This window comes from Ruditapes philippinarum, unplaced genomic scaffold, assembly GCF_026571515.1.
Source record: "Ruditapes philippinarum isolate M1 unplaced genomic scaffold, ASM2657151v2 ctg1958_1_1_1_1, whole genome shotgun sequence".
Lineage (NCBI taxonomy): Eukaryota > Metazoa > Mollusca > Bivalvia > Venerida > Veneridae > Ruditapes > Ruditapes philippinarum.
Window position 1 is genome coordinate 57077 of NW_026861428.1, and position 21273 is coordinate 78349.

Here is a 21273-nt window from a genome sequence, read left to right on the forward strand (position 1 = left end):
TCAATTAAAATACATGTATGTTATAACTTTCACATAAACTGTTGCATGTAACCTACCAAAACCAATACTTTATATTAAATTTATCAATAATTGCATAAAAATATCCTCTTACTATATAAACCTTATACATGTATAACTTAATGTATTTAATATAATTAGAGGGCCTCTTAGTTTCGTCAAAACACATGCATCTACATTTTCCAAGTATGGTTAATAATATAATTGTAAAAAAAAAAAAAAAGATGAATTTTATACAAATACGAGTAGGTGAGCTTTCTCATTTCTGGTTTTACAAAAGCCAAGGTTATTTTTACAATACATCTTTTTTAAAGTATAACAAATTACAGCTCAAGTTTTCACTGTATTATCACCATATTCTAGATCATATACCATCCTGTTTAACAGGTTTCTCTGGTCTTCTACATTGCCACTATCTAATAAGTCAGCATACTTCTCCAAACTATTCCTGACCTCTAACAGATCATGTCCGAGCACATATGGGTTATTTATTATTTCACTCTTGTCTATTCCTCTATCCAACAAATAAATAAGCACCTCTATTGAATCTGTTTGATTTATGTTGTTTATAAAATCCATCTTGAGATTATTACTGTCACCTTTATACGGATAATCCAAAAGTTTGAGAACTTTGTTAACATGAGCCCTATCTCTATGTCTTGTTTTGGGATAGATCTTCGTCTTTAACAGTTTTATCGTCACTTCATTGACTGTGGCTTTCATTTCGTCAACTGTTCTGCCCATGATAGGCAGGGATGCCAGTAAAATTTCCAAATTGAAAGCGATGTCGTTCGAAGAAATACCTTCAGAAAGCAAAAAGTCTACTTTCTCTTTCAGCATAATTGTTCTATTTCCCCTGCTTAACAGTTTCAATGCTTGTTGACCTGTAAGTTTTAACAGAAGCTCATGTTCAACATCAAGAAGTTTTGCCAAAAACTGTACATCATCTATTTTTTTATAACCTTTAAGACTGTCCACCAAATACAGTCTCAACAGGGCGTACCAGTCTTTCTTCATTCTCTTTTCTGGAAACAGGCCATTCAAAATCTCTGGTGAAACTTGCAAAAACACGCCTTTTGATGACTTTAGTAACGAAAATACCTTCGACCTCTTAATGCCTTTAACAAGCAGAATACTGGAATTAAGCTTTGCCGTCCTTAGAGGTTCTAAACTTCGTAACCTCGGACATTTAGCAACTAAGTCCATCATACTTTCTTGTGAACATTTCAACATAGTTTTGAGTTCTGCCATTTCTTCCATCCAGTCTGATTCATGTTGTGTAAAATCTTCAAGTTTAACATTTCCTCCAACGGATTTATCGTTACAAATGTCCTGGACAAGATCACCATCAAAGCTAGTAGACGTAAATGATAACTGTATAGCATGGTAAGGCAATGAAAATCTTTGAAGATAACCTTTTAACATCAGCCCATTTCGATTTTGTGACAGCTGTAATAATGGACATGTATTTCTTCTAGACATGCCGTGTAATGTGTAATTATTACCATGTTTATATGTTCTTGCAACACACTTCTTATAAATTTTCGTGCTAAAAAAGTTTACACAAAACCAAACAGGTTCACAGTGCACTGGTTTATACCAGATATGTTTATTTGAAAGTAGATGCTTCCAATATCCGTGCATTGTAGGCAACAACAAAGTCTTCCGTCTGCTCAATCCTGAAAATACAAGTACAGCTGACTTTAGGTTGATCATCTGTCTAACAGCTTTAGTGTTTCTGACACTTTCCTTCAATTCACTAAATCTTATAATAGAGTAACAGGTTTTTTAAATATTTCAAGGCTTCACAATGTTATAATAATGTTAAATCATTAATAAATCACTTCTGACTAGAAAAAACTATGTAATGTATTACAATCCTCCAGTAATCTTATTTGATGTTACAAAGGAAAGTTATAAATCAAATTCTTTTTTTTTCTGTTCACATTTAAAGCACACTTTAAAATTCAGAAAGCAAACATACAATTTGTTATGGCACCATGCAGTTAATTCAAATGTCATGAATTTAATAATAACTATATTTTTTTTAGTTTTTGTTATTGTTTTTTCCTTGTATTGAGAATTATCTCCTTGGCATTGGGGAAAAATTTTTTGGATTGGAAACATGGCCCGCATTGGTTTATAATATCAAAATGGATGAAAAAAGTCACAACTGACATAGCCAGACTATACAATAAGATTATGATGGAATTTCATGGCACTGTCAAGGTGACCAAGGCATTTCTTTCATGCATCTAATTCAACTGCATTCCTAAAGAGTACTGTTTAAGTTGGTAATTGTCAGCACAAAGCATTCACATACACTTCATTCTCAGCATTCACTCAGCAGTAATACTGGAATTTGACAGCACTTTTATGGCACCATATGGGTGGTAAAAATGCAATGACAATAGCCATTTCAGAAAAAGCCTTTTGATTGTGTATAAGAGCAAAATATATCAAGAGCATTCGCATTAAGACTTATGTGCAGTTGAGGCCCCCTTACAGCCATCAAATTGCACTCTTATCCTGATTTGAGTATTGATTGGCATTCCACATATTCACATGGCAATGCTGCAGCAATGTTTGCAATCAAACTGCACTATTCTAAAACTATTCTGAAAAATTCTTAGATCCCGTAAAAATGCCCTGTTTAATATGAAGATTGGTCACTCAAATTGTAAACATCATGATAATTTTATATCATCATCATTATTATTACTATTATTTACTTGTATAGAAATAATGTAAATAAATGAGTTCAGTGATAATTAACATGGATGTCAATTTAAAACTGTTGAGAATTAGTTAGTTGTGTGTTGCCCTAGGGTACAGCAGTCCTTAATATTTCTATAACTTTAATCATAATAACGAAAAGGACTTACTTTAACTGCTTTTGCTACTGGTACTCAAATGTTGTATCTTTAATACACATGTCCATAAAAGTACATTGAAGTCAATTATAACATTTATGTCGTTATGTCGAGCTGCTATGTTTACAGGTAATATTAAAATACAAATTAACACATGGTTGGAATACTGATACCAGCAAGGATATGGCACCAGTTAGGATATACTATGTCAGCACATTTTAACTAGCCAAAGCTAGATTCTGAGATAATTTTTAGTTCTAGATCAGAATCTCACTTCTAGAGACAGAAGTAGAGGGGATCAATATTGCTCATACACAAAATAGCCCAATATCTGATTTGCAATGCATTGGACTACAGAGTACAGTTAGGTGAACTAAAATCAATACTAAAAGTTAAAGGACTCATAAGATGCTTCATGAAAACAAAACATGCATGAACAAAACCAAGCAAGAACACAGCTTGCAGCATACTCTAGATATTTTCTAACTTCATATACATGTTTATCACATAAACCATGGCGCAGGAGTGTAATAAAGCCATTTAGTAAAAACGATATTACACTAGTGTAATAACATTTTGAAGGACGTCATTTGCGCTATATAGAAACTTAGCGTTAAAGCGCACTAATGTTAGCGTTACACTATGGGCGCGTTATTATAAACATACTTATTTTAACAGTTTACTGTTCTTATTTTATATATGAGATAAATAGAATATTATATTCATGTAGATTCAATACTAAATTTATTGAACTCGTTGAATGCAACAATATTATGCTCGCCAGAGGCTCGCATAATATGATTTAATTCAACTTGAACTTGTTTAATAAATTTAGTATTAAACTACACTCATTCAATATCCTCTACATACCTAGTTTATGCTTGAATTTTGAAAACAAAAAGAGGAACATTTCAGAAAAAATTTTCTCATATTTTTGTAAGTTATTAGGACACATTTTGTTGCAATATCCTTTGACAAATTAGGATGAAAATATTAAATATTGCACAAACCTATATTTTCAGCCAGACACAAAATCATGTTCTTAAATTGACAGTTAATCTGCTGGTAACCCGACAGAAAATTGGGTCGCGAAAACTTATGACATTCACACTTCTTGTCAATATTTCACTATATCTCGACTGACATTATTAAATTATAAAACAGATGAGTATAAAATGGTTGCTCTACTCACTTTGGCTAGTCTACCACTACCAGTATCACTTTAACAGTCTCAAAGATTTGTTTTGTTGACAAACGAATTTCGTTCTTAGGCCATAGACCACTAAATTAATGTATGGTGAGTTTCACAGGTTTCACACTGCGACAAGTTTGCTTTTCATTTCAAAGAGCATAATGGGTTATACATGGGTTATAATTTGCATAACTGGGATACAGATGGATAAATAAAATTTAAATTAAAATATAAATGCAGCCGTGATGTGATACACAATAATCTGATAGTTCAGATATTAAATTAATCTTTTCATTCAAAGGAATTATACAAATGTATGGAACTTCATTATGCCAACTTCAATCAACTTTACCAAAACCAGGTTGTTTTCAATTAGTTTCATCATACGAGGCTATAAAATCGAAAAGGTTTATAGCAAACAAACCATAAAAAAGTAAATTGAAGAAATAAATCACAAAAGCCATTAGCTAAAGCATAGATATAAATGTAAATACATACAGACATTTCTTACAGTGTTCATCATGTTAAAAATACTTAATAATCTGAGATAACATTAAATTGTTTTCCATCTGTTTTGATTTAATAAATATTCAAATGTTTTATCAATGACATAGCATTGTTAAAAGGGTAAATTCTGTTCAAAGTAAGAGCAATTTACCTTACTATATGCCAAGTGATATGCCTTCAGTAAAAATAAATTTTTTGCACAAGTGAAGATCAGCCAGTTTTTAAGATATAAATTCTTTTATACTTAGGTGTGCAAGGTTAAGGTGGAACCTGCACGGCTGTATATGTCATAAACATCTGAGCTCTACAGTAAAATAGAGAAAATAAGAATCCCTAAAGAACGCCCTATGCGGCAAAATTGAAAATGTTGCAGGCTCGGTTTGACTAAACCTGTTCATGGACGGTACTGTCAAGTGCAAACTACCGTCCACACCCCTTAGCACCAGCTTAAGCAGAATTCAACATTTACATGCAAACTTTTGAATTTAGAAACATCTGCAGATGTGTTCATACGGAGGTCATCATGGAACCTTCAATGTGAGTTAGTAGTGTCATTCCATGAAAAGCAGCATGTGGTCCCAAGTAATAAAAAGTGTGTGCCCTAAATGAAAAATAACAAGTTTCCTTCCCATTCAAATCAATGGAGCAAATGTGAACCCAGGACAGGGCAGGGACTATTTTGGAAGATGCAAATATTTACCTTGATTGAAAATGATCAAAGATTTGGTTAAAGCGGTGATCCCTCAAAAGCAATGAAAGCATTATATGAAAATTGCAGACTTGGATACATGTATATTTCTTACACTTTAAATATATTTTCATTGAGTTTTAATTCTTCTAAACTTTGTTTATTTACACTGAAGAGAACATTTGGCCAGAACTAAGCAAATTGAATTAAACAAAACATGTAGATTTGAGATTTGTGATGCAACATAACACTTAACACATAAATAATTTTAATCTCTTTAATCACACAATAAATACAAAGCATCATTTTGATCCTCATTACACAATCAAAAGCACAATTAAACCAATTTAAACATGTATGTATACCATGTTCAATTTTAATGGTCATTTTTTTTTTCAAGGTAAAATACATAAACTTTGTTTAAAAGTTTCCACTGCATACTTATCTATGATTTTTATTTGCTTTCACAAAATCTGAATCAATGTGGTACAAATGACATGCAATAAAATCCTGTCAACATGATAAATTAATATTCTTTACAAGTCCATCTAAAAAATTTACATATTTGTGTAAAAACTATTGTTGGTGAGCCGCTGTTTTAGAAATACTGGAGGAACTAGCCTATCCTTTATGTTCTCCTCTCACCATTCAGGTAAGGCTTATCACTTACTATTCAGGTCAAGGATTAAAGCCTTAAAAAAAGTCGCAAAATGGTTCTTTATAATATGATGGCATTTAGGTTGTTTTTTCCTAATACAAACAAAACCTGCAGATATTTGATAATATTGAATAAATAAATATGTAATGCCATCAAAACTTAAAGGCACATTATGCACCAGAAAAGCTTTAAAATATTTTTTTCTTTGGTGTACTTTTATAGATTTCAAAAGTTATTCATTTTTCAAAAACCTAAACCGTCTCTTTCATCTGTTGCTATTTTGGCAATTACTACAGTTATAGTGATTCAGTATTTAGTATGGATGTCAAAATACTACTTTGTTTAAATTTCGCGATTTTCATGACAAATATTTAGGGCTACTCCTTTCAGGTAACAGCATCTAAAATGCTCTCAATTTTTAATTAAAAGGTTATAAAACTCATTCTTACAATTTCTAAGGAAGTAGAATTTTTTTCATATCTGAGGTATAATGTGCCTTTAATAGAGTCCATTTACAATTTGAATAAACCCATATACAAATGTATTATTATTTTGCTGAAGGAGACAACTGTTATTCATTTTTGGTCTTAACTGGTGACAACACTTTTGATCTTAATTTTTATTTTCGATGTTACGATTTCTTCCCAGCTGAAGGCACTACCAAACTATCCAGTTCTCTTTTATGACCCGATTCTGACAACCATGCGTGAAATCTACTTTCTACAAGTCCTTGGAACTCTTTGCGCTGCTCGCGCGCAAGTCCCGCCTCTTTCATTTTTTTCTGCCAAAGGTTTATCTGATGGTGACGATGACTGACAGCGCGTTGATACTTGCTTGGCAATCCGCCAGGAATTTCCTTCGTAGGACCTTCTAATTCGAATGGTACAACAAATGTAGAGAAATCATTGACAGGTATAAGTTCCCAGACTGGTGTTTCTTCTCGATGATCGGGTCCTATACATAATGGCTGGTCCCACATATTTTTATCGGCCCCTAACAAAGAAAAACTATGAAATTGTACATGATATACATATAACTCTTAATAATAAATTACAATGAATTTCAGTGTCCTGATCCTGGTACTGAAAAAAAACCAATAAAAATATGTAATTTGTAATTTTAAAAATATAAAGAAAGCAAATACATAGTTTTTTTTACATGAAGTGTAATTTAATAAAGATTGTAAGGATAAGTTTTTGCTTGACCTCTTGTAAGCTGGATATTTTGGTTTAAAGTCTATAAATTCATTCTCTTACATATTTTTCATAAATGTTTAAAGTTTTATTTTATATTTATTACTTCTTTTACAATTTAAAATGTATAAATAAACATTTCAAAATTCTAAGAGATAAGCAAAAGGGGCCTCCAGCTTCCTTATGAATTGAATAACCCTCACTTCTATAGGCTTAAAACCTGCAAGGGAATCTGAGTCATTCATGCAAAGGAGCTAGCAAGCTGGCTAAAAAAAGACTGTTGCCACAACTTAGATGCCCACTTGAAATTGAAATAATGCCCCTTAAATAGACTTCTTATATCAGGAATGTGTCACCATATGATGTTTTGTAGTGAAGGTCAAACTTAAAAAGTTTGGGCTATATTAATCTTAAGGGTTATTCCTTACCCAAGCCAACATCTGACATATGTTCTTCTAGTTTTGGGTAGAATGTATGATATGGTGCAACCTGGATGGAGTCGTTGCCACTGAGAATAACTGGGGGATTTGGGGTCAAAAGGTGCAGCGTGCATAGAGTACATGAACTGAAATATAAACAAGTGAAAAGGGATTAAAAAAATTCTTATATTCTTAAATTTCTTTAAGGGTTAAAATATATTAAATTTCTTTAAGGGTTGAAATAATATAAATATGCCACACAACAACACCATTATGTTTGAGTTTTGTTAACCAGTTTCACAAAAGCTCCTTCAGAATAATAACAACAAAATAGACGTTATGTCACATGAAAATGTCACATCCTCTGGAAGCACACTAAAAGGTAACATTCATAAAATACTATAGTAAACAAATTCAATGTTCATAAGACATGTCAATTTAATGGCTATTAATTTCCTGTAGTTATAATTATGGTTTAATTGGTGCAGTAAGACCTAAGATGCTCCTTTGTGCATTAGGGCATCTGAGTAGAACCACTGGCCTTCTTTAAGTTAGCTAGATAACAGAAGTTTGTTAACCTGCAAATTTGCTTGAACAGAAATGACTGTAAATTGTCTAAAAAGACTAAAGATCTGATGAAATATATCATTACAAGCACATTTCATAACACATTAAGCTAGTAATTGTCCAACATCATCTCTTACCCTGCAGAAACCGAATGCATTTAGCCTTTGAAATTGGTTTTAGAGCCAGGCCATCCTGCACTAAGATGCAATCTGACCAGGCTCTATATTGTAGGCTGACTGAAGGACTTCTATAGGACTCTATGCTGTTAGTAGCAGATGTATTTTCTAATTTGATAATGAAATCACTTGTACTCTGAATGGACTATTCCTAAAATCTATTATAACAATTCAGCAAGTTTATGGGTTTGGAAATTCTTCATTTTTGACACAAGAATAAAGCAAAATGTTTACTTAAGTCAATTTACAATGAATATTGATCGTATCAGTACTATGTAAGACAGAAACTACAGCTATATACCATACCTGATTGAGACAACTCTGGCACATGCAATGAGAGTAACACCTTCACAATGACTCATATATACATGTGTTTCTACAGGACCAAGTATAATAATGGTGTTCCTACATTTCTCTATTGTAACTGACCTGTAAAACATTAAAACAAAATATAATTTTAACCCCTTTATCAAAAATTTGGACCAATTCATCTATTCTAGTCAATTTTGCAATTCTAAGATTTTATTCTGAACAAAAAGCACAAATATACAAAAAACAATAATATTAATCCCACTGCAACAACTTCTGATTTCTATAATTTATGGGTTTTTAGGGTCAAAAGAGAACTTGGCAGCTTTACTGATACAGAAATACATGACCTAAAGAAAGCAGAGTTGTACTATTCCTAAATGTGTAATTTTGTTTGATTTGTTCGGTTTTGCAGCACGCCAACACAATTTAGGTCATATGACACCGAAACAGGAAAGATTACTTTGGCTAACCTCGGGTGAGACAATCTTACAGCAACAATAGGGATCAAAACCACCTCAACTGCTGGAGCTAAAAGATTCATTGACTCCAGTAATTCGAACCCTTTTTCACCTCTTACAATCACACAGGGATAAACAGTAACTGCAATTCTCAACCCTTAAAGGCAACCTATCAGCAACAAGGGGGACCCCCCCCTTAATGTAAGATACAAAGAAAAAGAAATACCTTAGAGGAGATAGCAGATAGAGATATGCAGAATGACATCTATGTATCTTTACACTGCTGTGCTCTAGGGTGCTTGAACTCTGAAAATATATATATTTATCAATTTTAATTACCTGGAAAAAATATGAGCAAATACTGCAGATTTTATTATTTTTTTCATTCTAGCAAATGTAAAAATATCATCTAATTTCAAACAGTGCATTTTTCTATAAAAATGTTGTAAAAATTTATATCTATTTCTTAATTTATACATATAATTCAGAATGGATTTTTTCCTTCCCATCAACAAACAGTGTCAGTCTTAAAATTTGGGCCAACTAGAAAATTTAAACAACCAAAGGAAAAAAAAAGAATATTGTTTTTTTAAGTTTTCTCTTGCAAATTCATTATTATTTTTTTGTCTAACTTACCCTGGCAATTGTTTGTTTTCCGACTTGGCTCATTATAATGATCTTGTTTCTGTAAATAAACATAGTAAAATGTAATACATTGTATTTAAATGTTTCCTGAACAAATAATTCAAGTTTACAGGTCCATGGCATGTGTTTAAAAAACAAATTCATAAATTAGTATTCCATGCCTTAACTATAACTAAAATAAAATTACTATACATAGCTATTAAGTATTTTGTAAGGGAACATTTTCATTCCTTTTTTTCTACCATAATTTATTTCTGCTCTATAACAGACACATTTCTTTTTACTACCTACATGTATATACATCTTCTAACTATCTACATGTATAAACATGAAAGTTTAAATGACCATAAGAAAAAAACAATCTGATTGTACTACTGGTATATCACTCTTATAGTAAAATACTTACTATTTTAGCTTCTTTACACATGTCCTTTTTTGACAGTAAAATATTTGATTATTATAGGTTCAAGCCTTCATCTTACTACAACAAACAAACAAACAAAACATATATTGACAAATTGTTCTCACCCTTTCATATGTTCTTTAGGTACAGCGTGAGCATTGGTTGCAATTCTTCCTCTCTTAGCTTGTGCTTCTTTGGCCTCTTTGTTATCTTCCCCTGTCAAAATGTCAAATTTTATATCATATTGTCATTTTTAAATTTAGGATTAATAACCCTTGGCCTTATGGGTTTAAACATAATTTATTTTAGTTGTAAGTTTATCAAACACACACTCAAATCTGTTCCTGGAACCAACAAATAAGTGTTAGTTGCCTAGCTCAAGGAAACAACGAGTTGCTCTTGACAGGGCTTGAATCCACGCAGCTAGCACTCTGAAATGAGTCTATATTAACTGATTCATAAGAGTTTACTAAAGCATTGACAACAATTATGCCAATATCACCAATCTAAAACTTGGTGAGTAATGGACTTGTCATGTTTTAAATTTGAAATTTTTCTTACTCAATTTCAGGAATTTCAAGACTGAAGTACACATTTCTTATTTTCACTGCAATAAAGATAAATTATTGCCAAATTGAGTGCATTCTGGTCCTGATTTGTACTGGTGAGACACTGTGACAAAGGGTTGAGATTGCCAACTTTAAATCACCTGCTGTACTTCAAAAATCCGCAAGGACTTTCAATGATCAAATTTAATAAGAAAATCTAAGGGAAAATCAAAAATATTTCTGGTTTTCATCTATGGACAGGTTAAAAAAAAATTTTCATACATGGCCTAACCTGACTTCTTCCACCTTTGCTGAATAAATTATAAAATATGATACTTACAAAGGCACTAAGTTTCCAGAATTTTTTACAAACATAAAATGAAATAAAAATTTAGTGTTGAACGACCTACCTCCCATAGGCCATGAGAGTCTCCGCCCACTTGCTATACAGGCTGATATACCAAATGGATTTTGAACGAGAGAATCTTTGATCCAATTTTGCAGTAATCTCAGAGAAAAACTCTTCATTAACTGTAATAAAGTCATCAGTTTACAATTTTTTTACAATATTGACATTATCTTAATTAACAACTTGGATCAAAAATTGAATATAAGTTTCATTTTATAGACTTCAATATGTTAAGGGTCAGCGCCTGCTTTTAACACTATTTCTACTTTGGAGATATACATACAATTAGGAGGCAGTTCCTGAATAGCACATGCTCAAAAACCATTTTTATCTCTTAAAGATCCTGTAACACAATTTTCTTATGGTTTTAAATCATAAATATGATGCTCAAATTAAGATTTATCAATATTGTAGGTTTCAAAAAGCATTATTTATAAAGATGTTACCGAATTTAACATTTCATGTTAATAAAGGAAGGTAATAAAAATTCATTTTCCATAAAGTTTAAGTAAAATTTTACAATAAGAAAAGAATGCATATATTTTAATGATTACATAATTATTATATGCACAAATATTTGCAGTATATATTTTACATATTCTTTGATGTTTGAAAATTGTTTTATTTGCATAATTATGTACATGTATATATTATAATTTCACTTAGTGTGGTATACCACCTTGATCACAACATACAGGATCTTTAAATAAACTAGACATGCTGGCAAGATTTGGGTAACAGAGAATAAGTAAAACTGTTTGTTAATGCATGCAGAAGAAGACATTTGGGTAGACCTAGTACACATACATTTTATGTATTGTTAAACATATCCTTATATATATCATATATCAATAATCAAATAATGAAACCTTAGAATATCCACTTCTGTGCTGTAATGTTTGAAGCATGGCAATATCTTGTATAGGCAGAAGTGTCCTGAAATAAATAAAATACTTGTACTAAACATCAATCTATTTATGCATAATACCATTCTACTCTTAGTTCTTACTGTTTGAAAACTGTTGGAAAAGTGCCCCAAATTCTGGTCTAACATTTTTTTTTAGAAACAAGCAAGCACCTAGAGTAAACAGCCTTGTTTAGCCAGCTCAACACTATTTCTTTACCATCCATAATTAAGGATCTGAGGTTCATTTTTAAGTTCTGATTTACTGCCAATCATTTCTAAATGCTATTTTACTTTAAGGAGAAAAAGCAGGTAGGAAAATTCACTGATTACTAGTCTGACGTATAACCCCTCGGCCACACTGCCAATCAGCAATCCTGGGCAGTTGATTGGCAGAACATGTGTTTCAATTATACTTATACAAATTATCTTGCTCTAAATTTCGCTTCTAAACATTAATTAAACCTACAATTTAGACTAACTTCTGGAAGAAAATAAACTTACTTGCATCTATCTACAGAGCCCGCTATAATAAATCCTAGAGCTTCCACGGCTGATACTGTAAGACTTAAATCCCCTTGATTAGAACCATAGCTATCTGAAATAACATTAACAATAGAGGTTAATTTTTACCGAATGTCATCATTATTTGCCAGAGATATTGTATTACAATCCTTTTTGCTTTTAAAACATTGAAGAATTCCTTCATGAATTCAATACTGACAGTGAATTCGTAGACTTCCAAAAAGTAAAAAATGTAAATAATGTGATGCAAAGTAATCTTATAGCAGATGAAATTTTGTTCTTAAATTCATGGATTTATCTTTGCAAGAAAACCACAACAAATAGTGCCCTACGAATAATAACAATTTTGCAATAATAAATATTGAAAAAACTATTCTATTTTATTTTTTTTTGGTTTCTGGGTTTAAAGTCACATTGATGCTGTTACTGACATATGGCAATTTTCTGGCTTTTATGGTAGAGGAAAATCTCAGGTGCCCCTCCATGGAAAACCAACACCTGTGTAGAACCTCTGGCCCTCCATAAGATAAATGGACAACTTCCTCACATGAAATAATCAAAAGTCATTGATGGACAAGTGTTTCAGTAACCTTAACAAAAACGCCACATAGGACCCTACTCTGTTTTTAACCTTTGAAAAATATCAACAATAAAACTTGACAAGTACCTATGCCACTAGTTTAGACCCTAAGCATTTGACATTTCAGTGACTTTTTTTCCTTTATTTTACAACTGGATAAAGGTTGTTTCCACTAGCCAAAAATAAGTATATTTTCCCCTGTACACATTTTTCACCAGAACCATAACTTAAGAGCAGTCGACTTATTTCAGCTAGTTGATAAATTTAACCGGCTGAAAGACAAAGCAATGCCCCTATACATAGCCTCTGCCATGTACTTTTCATTGTACATGTTAAATTCATATGAAATTTTATAAAATGTTTGGGTAAATTACATTCTCAGTTGTTGGATTTTGTTTGATTATAGGTTTTACTCTCTGATTTACCATGCTATATGTTTCCCTTCAGAAAGTCACATGTTGTTTTGAAAATTGAACAGGAAATCACTGCATTCTGAGTTGAGTACTTACCATGTTCTATTAATAACTCTAGAATCTCATGTATATTATTTTGTAGAAATACCATGTGACTGTGATCATCTAATACCTACAATAAACAAAACAATATACATTTACAATCTTATTACAATTTCTTTGCAAACTGAAACAGTGACCTTGACCTTTGACCTTTAAAACAATGACCTTTGACTTTCATCATCAAAGGCTAGAAACTGATAACAGGTAATTAACTTACAATGTTTGGTACATGTAAGATTCTGGTCATTAAGCAGAAATCATTTTCAGTTCTAAATTGCAGTGATCTTATTATTTGACCTAATTACGTATCCCAAAATATAATAAAAAAGTTTAAATACGAAATCTATAGTAGTCTTTTTCATCAATCAAAATTTGTAATTGTAGTTCAAACTATACAGATATCATATGAAAATGAACATGTCTGTAAACAAATCAATAGTTTGACAGTTGGATTTTTAAAATATAACTTACTTTGTTATTATTTCTTGGTGTTGAGCGACCGCTGGAATCCAGGTCTGGGGATGAAGCCCTAGTTGGCCATCTTTACTGCAGTTAAGGTACAATAACATAGATCTTTTTCATATTACTTAATTTAAGCTATTCAAGACATCTCTAACACATCTATTTTCATCAGCTATTTACAAAATGAATACATTTGTATAATTTACACATTTATATTTATATGTTTTTTGTGCATAATTTAAAAAAACCACATTTTGAGGGGTTGAGTCCATTTTTGTTCAGGAAGCAAACTATTTACAAACTTGCAAATAAACATGCCCCACCTGATCCACTTGACAGCCAAATATCAACTTACCTAACCTTAACCACCCAAGAATTGAGGCCTCCCCATATCAACTTGCGTAATTATAACAATTGAGGCCTCCCCATATCAACTTGCGTAATTATAACAATAGAGGCCTCCCCATATCAACTTGCGTAATTATAACAATTGAGGCCTCCCCATATCAAGTTACCTGACTTTAACCACTTGACTACCAAGACCTTGTTGTATCAACTTGTCAGCAGATCATGCCAAAATGATATTAATATATAAGGATACTCATCACCAGCCACTAACGAGGCTTTTAGTGAAACTTTGTTCAACTGTTGAATGTAAAGAAACAGGACAAACTTCAACGTCGTCACGGTTATCCGATTCTTCATCGCATCTGAATTTAGAAAAATTAACAGTAATCAATAAGAAACATATTGATATTCTAATCCTCTTTAGATATTATTATAATAAATATTATATGGACAGGCAAGAAATAATGGCTCATTTTAGAAGTTAGCAACAATTTCACAATTAAAACGCACAAAGGAAAATTTACAGTATTGTCAGTACTGTCATGAATTAGTTTAGATTTTAGTTTGATTCCAATGTGTTGAAAGCTATAGGCTTATTGAAAACACTCAAATCTGAAAGATGAAATAAATTCCGTACAATAACTTTTTGTTGTCTTTTCCTTATTAAACATTAACTCTTTATCAACAAAATTGTGAATCTGTAATCTTAAAACTGTCTCTTACAGGATCTTGAAAAAATTACTTCACACAGATGCATATAACGGTGGTTGCTTTAGAAATAATTGAATTGATTGTTTTGTAAAAAAAAAATTCTCTAAAATTCGACAATGACAAAGTAATGAAGCCGGAAAACTGAAGCTGATCACTGGATTACCTTTTCCAAGTGTTGATGACTGGGCGTATTTGTGATCCCATTCCAATCTTTCAACTGGGGATGAATTCTCACTCAGTAGATGACAAGTTGTAAAATACCTAGAAAAACATTGTAGTGCTATGTCTAGAGTTCAATGTTTTACAACTCATAACTCAATGAAGATTTGTAAAAGTTCACAGCAATGATGGCATGAATCAATTATTGTAAATTAAATATGTCATATTGTTATTAAAATCATCTCCTTGTCCATATCAAAATATTATATCTTTTTAAAAACAAGATATGTTTGTAAAACATGTATGCCCCCTATCAGCAGCCAATTAGTCATGTGATAAGGTTATTATGCATGACTTCTGACCCAGTGATCAAACAATTAATAAGGGTTATCAAGTATCTACTGGTCATGACCTTAACCTTTGACCCCTTGACCCAAAACTCAATCTATATAGGGGTTATCTGCTGGTCACGACCAATCATCATACAAAGTTTGAAGTTCCTAGGCCTAAGCGTTTTTAGTTAATTGATCAGAAACTGTTTTTAACATTCAAGGTCAATGTGACCTTGACCTTTGACCCCAAAATCAATAGGGGTCATCTGCTGCTCATGACCAATCACCATGCCAAGTTTGAAGTTCCTAGGCCGAAGGGTTCTTTAGTTATTGATCAGAAACCGTTTTTACTTACAATGTCAATGTGACCTTGACCTTTGACCCCTTGATCCCAAAATCAATAGGGGTAATCTGCTGGTCATGACAAATCACCATACCTAGTTTGAAGTTTCTAGGCCTAAGCGTTCTTAAGTTATTGATCAGAAACCGTTTTTACTTACAAGGTCAATGTGACCTTGACCTTTGACCCCTTGACCCAAAACTCAATAGGGGTCATCTGCTGGTCACGACCAATCATCATACAAAGTTTGAAGTTCCTAGGCCTAAGCGTTCTTAGTTTATTGATCGGAAAATGTTTTTACCTACAAGGTCAATGTGACCTTGACCTTTGACCCCAAAATCAATAGGTCATCTGCTGGTCATGACCAATCACCATACCAAGTTTGAAGTTCCTAAGCCTAAGGGTTCTTAAGTTATTGATTGGAAAGCATTTTTACCTACAAGGTCAATGTGACCTTGCCCTTTGACCCCTTAACCCCAATATCAATAGGGGTCATCTGCTGGTCATGACCAATCACCATACCAAGTTTGAAGTTCCTAGGCCTAAGGGTTCTTTAGTTATTGATCGGAAACCGTTTTTACCTAAGAGGTCAATGTGACCTTTGACCCCTTGACCCCAAAATTAATAGGGGTCATCTACTGATCATGACCAATCACCATATCAAGTTTGAAGTCCCTAGGCCTAAGGGTTCTTTCGTTATTGATCGGAAACTGTTTTTACCTACATGGGCAATGTGACCTTGACCTTTGACCCCTTAACCCCAAAATCAATAGGGGTCATCTGCTGGTCATAACCAATCACCATACCAAGTTTGAAGTTCCTAGGCCTAAGGGTTCTTTTGTTATTGATCAGAAACCGTTTTTACCCAAGAGGTCAATGTGACCTTGAACTTTGACCCCTTGACCCCAAAATCAATAGGGGTCATCTACTGATCATGACCAATCACCATATTAAGTTTGAAGTTCCTAGGCCTTAAAGTTCTTTAGTTATTGATCGGAAACCGTTTTTGCCTACATGGTCAATGTGACCTTGACCTTTGACCCCTTAACCCCAAAATCAATAGGGGTCATCTGCTGGTCATAACCAATCACCATACCAAGTTTGAAGTTCCTAGGCCTAAGGGTTCTTTTGTTATTGATCAGAAACCGTTTTTACCCAAGAGGTCAATGTGACCTTGAACTTTGACACCTTGACCCCAAAATCAATAGGGGTCATCTACTGATCATGACCAATCACCATATTAAGTTTGAAGTTCCTAGGCCTTAAAGTATTTTAGTTATTGATCTGAAACCGTTTTTGCTTACAAGGTCAATGTGACCTTGACCTTTGACCCCTTGACCCCAAAATCAATAGGGGTCATCTACTGATCATGACCAATCACCAAACCAAGTTTGAAGTTCCTAGGCCTTCAGGTTCTTTCGTTATTGATCGGAAACCGTTTTTGCTTACAAGGTCAATGTGACCTTGACCTTTGACCCCTTGACCCCAAAATCAATAGGGGTCATCTACTGGTCATGACCAATCACCATACCAAGTTTGAAGTTCCTAGGCCTAAGGGTTCTTTAGTTATCACTCGGAAACCATTTGGTCTACAGACCGACGGACCGACAGACCGACGGACCGACAAGTGCAAAGCAATATACCCCCTTTTCTTAGAAATGGGGGCATAAATATAAAGGCAGAGCTTATGTATTTCTGTGACAGTTCTGTGACAGTATTGTATTCTTTGTGTGAAAATGTTAAAAAGCGATCAAAAGTAACTTACAGCCATGCCAGTTCTTCTGATAAATGTAGTTTATTACAAGCAATGTGTCTCCATACTGAATAACTGAAATGAAAATTATCTATTTTTTTAAAGATGAATAACTGAAATGAAAATTATCATTTTTTTGAAAGATGAATAACTGAAATGAAAATTATCATTTTTTGAAAGATGAATAACTGAAATGAAAATACACTTATTTTAAAGAATCATTTAAGGTGTAGCTTGTAGAAATGCCAGACATACCTTGCCAAATTTTAATCTGGGGAATGAATTCTAGCAGACATGCATTAAAGGAACTCCACTGAGGTTCAAAAGCCCAAAAACATAAATTTGAATTTCTTACATAGATCAGCTGGGGCACTTTAAACAGAAAGATATGTGTAACATAAGTGAGAAATATACTCAGAAATGAATTTAAAATTATGTATTAATATTTGTGCTATTCTTAACCAGACTTGAGTGAATAGCATTGCAACATTTTTAAAGTTTGGGTCATTTTTCACAGTTAGTCTAGAATAATTATTCTGGAAATTACACAGGTACATGTATCTGAAATTTTGCAAACAATTACTGGTTTGGACCTACCGATACATCAAAATTAATGTAACATTAATCTCGGAAAATCATGTCCAATCTCATCATGTCAAAAATTCTCAGTGGAGTCCCTTACCAATTTATATATATAATTTTCTATGTAATTTTTCTCAGTTCTTGGAATTTGTTTAAAGTTTCAAAGTGAGGATTATGTGAACAACTCGGAAGAATTGTGTACATTTGTACCACCAATTCAAGCCAGGGGATAATATAATTGTTTCAGGACAAGCAACTAGAAATAAGTGCTTTCTTGTCTTCCTTGTCCAATAACTTCTCCACCATTTTGTCAAATTGATCATTCATTGTGAAAGCATATAATAAACTGTACTATTTTTGTTATTGGTAAGTGCTGTCAAGAAAAAGACCTGTCAGTCAACTGACTTAAGATTTAAACAGTTCTTTTGTATTTTAAATACTAAAATAGTCTTAACATGGTGTTATGAAAATTTATCTATTTAATTTTTTATAATTGACATTATATTATATATATCTGATCACATAAGACTCCTTTTCCAGTTGGTAATTGCTTATCCCATTATATCATGTCCTAGCCCTAAAGTTAATAGGATAGCTTTACTATTCTTCAATAAACTTTGCCTAAAAATACTTGTCACACTTTAAAAGCATTAATAAATGTCAATTTAGAATAGGAAATTATAATAACAATGCTAACCTTAATCTTGGAAATCCTGTATCACCTTTGTTTTTGGCATATATCACAATTTTCTTTATATTCTGAAATAAATTTATTAAAACATTTATTGGCCATAGACCATGATATTATGATAAACTTTATGTAATGTCCTATAGTTTACAGAACAAAAAATATATATAAAGTCACATTAACATTGCAATAAAGTAAACAGGGACTGGATCCAAGATTACAGCTCTTGTATTTGATTGGTCAGAAGCACAAAATAGCTCAAACTCAGATCTCAGGTATTTGATTGGTCAGAAACTGACACAAAATATACACTGACCAATATAAATCAAGAAATTTATAACCTTGAGACCTGTTGCACTAAAGAAATACTTATAACTCTTGTTTGCATTAAAATATTAAGAACAGTGAAGAGTTATTCAGATTCAGCAATGTAAAAATTTATATTTTCTAGCAATAACTAAATAACAATAATAATTACATTAAAATTAAGTCTTGGATGAGGTGCAATATGAAAAGCTCCATAGCTGAAAGGTTCTGCCTTCACCCAGAGACTAACTGTTGTGTCTGAAGCCATAATCTGAAATTTGAAAATATGATCATCTCAGTAATGTATAGTAATTCATCTGTGTACGGACAAGTTCTTTATATTCTTTGAATTTCAGACAGCCAGTATAAAAAAAGTTTAGTTGACCTAATATATATTCAACATTATGGCGTACATACCATAATTTGTAGACTAATTTCAAATGACATGTTTCAATAGAGTTTTGGGTGGGGGGGGGGGTCATTTTGATCAGCAACCAAATTGCTTCTCAAATTTAGATAGTTCCATACAACTGAGAATACCTATATATAAAAGTAATAAGGGTCTGATGATTCAATCAGAGAATAACATGAGGCTATTTTTAGTATTTCATTTGGTTAAAAGAGCTAGGATGGTCCCCTATGGTACCACTGTTCTTATTATTTCCAGCAAATTGTACAAATAAAAAGAACTTATATTTACTATTTTATTGAATTGTGTTTAGCTGTCGCATCTTGACTTTAAAATACACATGTCATTCATGGAACAACTCAATGATTTTAATTAGAAACATCTATGGTCCGGCAGCCATGTTTAGAATGGGAGCTAATACGGAGAGCACTATGGTACCATGGTATATTAATTGATGGCCCTTTTTGGCTTCATTAGAATTTTTTTTCAATAGAATATGACGTCACTACAGTTTCAGCAGACGACCTTCACTTGTCGGAACATGAAATTATAAGTTTAACCGTTAAATATGGGGTAAAATAAAGAAGTTTTTTCAGCACACACAGGCAGCTTCGGATTTTCCTATCAATGACATAATTTATTTGAAATGAAAAATTTCTATCCAAATTCACAAAAAGCAGCACTTCCACTTTAATGGTGGAAACAGTATTTGGTGGCATTCAATGTGTAAAAAAAAACAAATTTTCTGATTACATCGGAATGGGCAAGGACGCGTACCCGCGGGGAGTACTATACATGTAAAACTCAAGTCTGAAAAAGTATTGATGATTCATCAATGTTGTTTCTACCCACCACAGCACTAACTATACTACAGATTTTGAAAAAAAATGGAACAACCTCATTGGACAAATTATTACTTTATCCACTAACTTGCATTAAAAGGAACTGGCAAAGTAAAAGATTTAATACAAGTGACATTTACTGAAGTTATCTTTGATAATAGTTAATACTGAATAGGAGGAGCTTACAAGCCATCTTGGCTTAAATGTTCAGAAGAAGGAGAAGGTAAAGATGTAGATTATTGGCCAAAAAAAATCATGTAAACTAAAAACACAGAAAAAAGCAAATTTGCTACTGTCATCAATTTTTAATTGACAAGCAAGGTGTCAGCTGATTTCTCTAGGTACAGAGACTGAAACATTGCAGCTTTTCAAAAATCATTACCATACATGACATAAAGGATGTTAAAAGAACTATGAAGATCAAAAAATCCCATAATCTGTGAATAGCAGAACAGATTACAATTTACAGAAAAATTATGACACTATGATCAATATAACGTTTGGGTTATTTCTGAACCGATTCATTTCCAGCGCATATTTACTTACACTAAAGACAATATGAATGGAGTCGGTAAAATGAGTATTTTCTCACAATTAAATAATTATTTGCATTTTTTTGGCGCTGGATGTGAACATTCTTGTTTACGGAAGTTACTTACGAATAATATTGTATCCTTGTTTCATGACAATAATAGTTTTAAAATGCGTTTTGTAAAAGTGGTACCAGGTAGATAAACCAATGAAAATTCGC

General features: G+C 32.5%; 2 protein-coding genes across 4 annotated transcripts in view; both read right to left on the reverse strand.

The window, feature by feature from the left end:
- The window catches only part of LOC132715583 (apoptosis-inducing factor 3-like), a 44846-nt gene extending 40694 nt beyond the window's left edge, over positions 1-4152 (reverse strand). The window contains exon 1 of the mRNA XM_060698594.1: positions 4084-4152. The gene's annotated coding sequence lies outside the window, so the exon portion shown is untranslated. The remainder of the gene's footprint in view (positions 1-4083) is intronic.
- Positions 4153-5541: 1389 nt separating this feature from the next.
- Positions 5542-21204, reverse strand: LOC132715585 (TBCC domain-containing protein 1-like). 3 transcript variants are annotated; one of them, XM_060698603.1, is made up of 17 exons: positions 21069-21204; positions 19444-19542; positions 18975-19036; positions 17708-17770; positions 15275-15372; positions 14654-14762; positions 14062-14131; positions 13585-13660; positions 12475-12568; positions 11936-12002; positions 11068-11188; positions 10235-10325; positions 9698-9746; positions 9288-9367; positions 8598-8720; positions 7558-7694; positions 5542-6929 (listed from the first exon to the last, which is right to left on the reverse strand). In XM_060698603.1, the coding sequence occupies exons 2-17, from the start codon at positions 19537-19539 to the stop codon at positions 6568-6570; spliced, it is 1698 nt and encodes a 565-aa protein (XP_060554586.1). In that variant the 5' UTR covers positions 19540-19542; positions 21069-21204; the 3' UTR covers positions 5542-6567. The 3 variants fall into 3 exon arrangements, with proteins under 3 accessions (XP_060554586.1, XP_060554588.1, XP_060554587.1); XM_060698605.1 differs by having other exon boundaries at positions 21182-21200; XM_060698604.1 differs by having other exon boundaries at positions 21115-21200.
- Between the last annotated feature and the right edge of the window lie 69 nt (positions 21205-21273).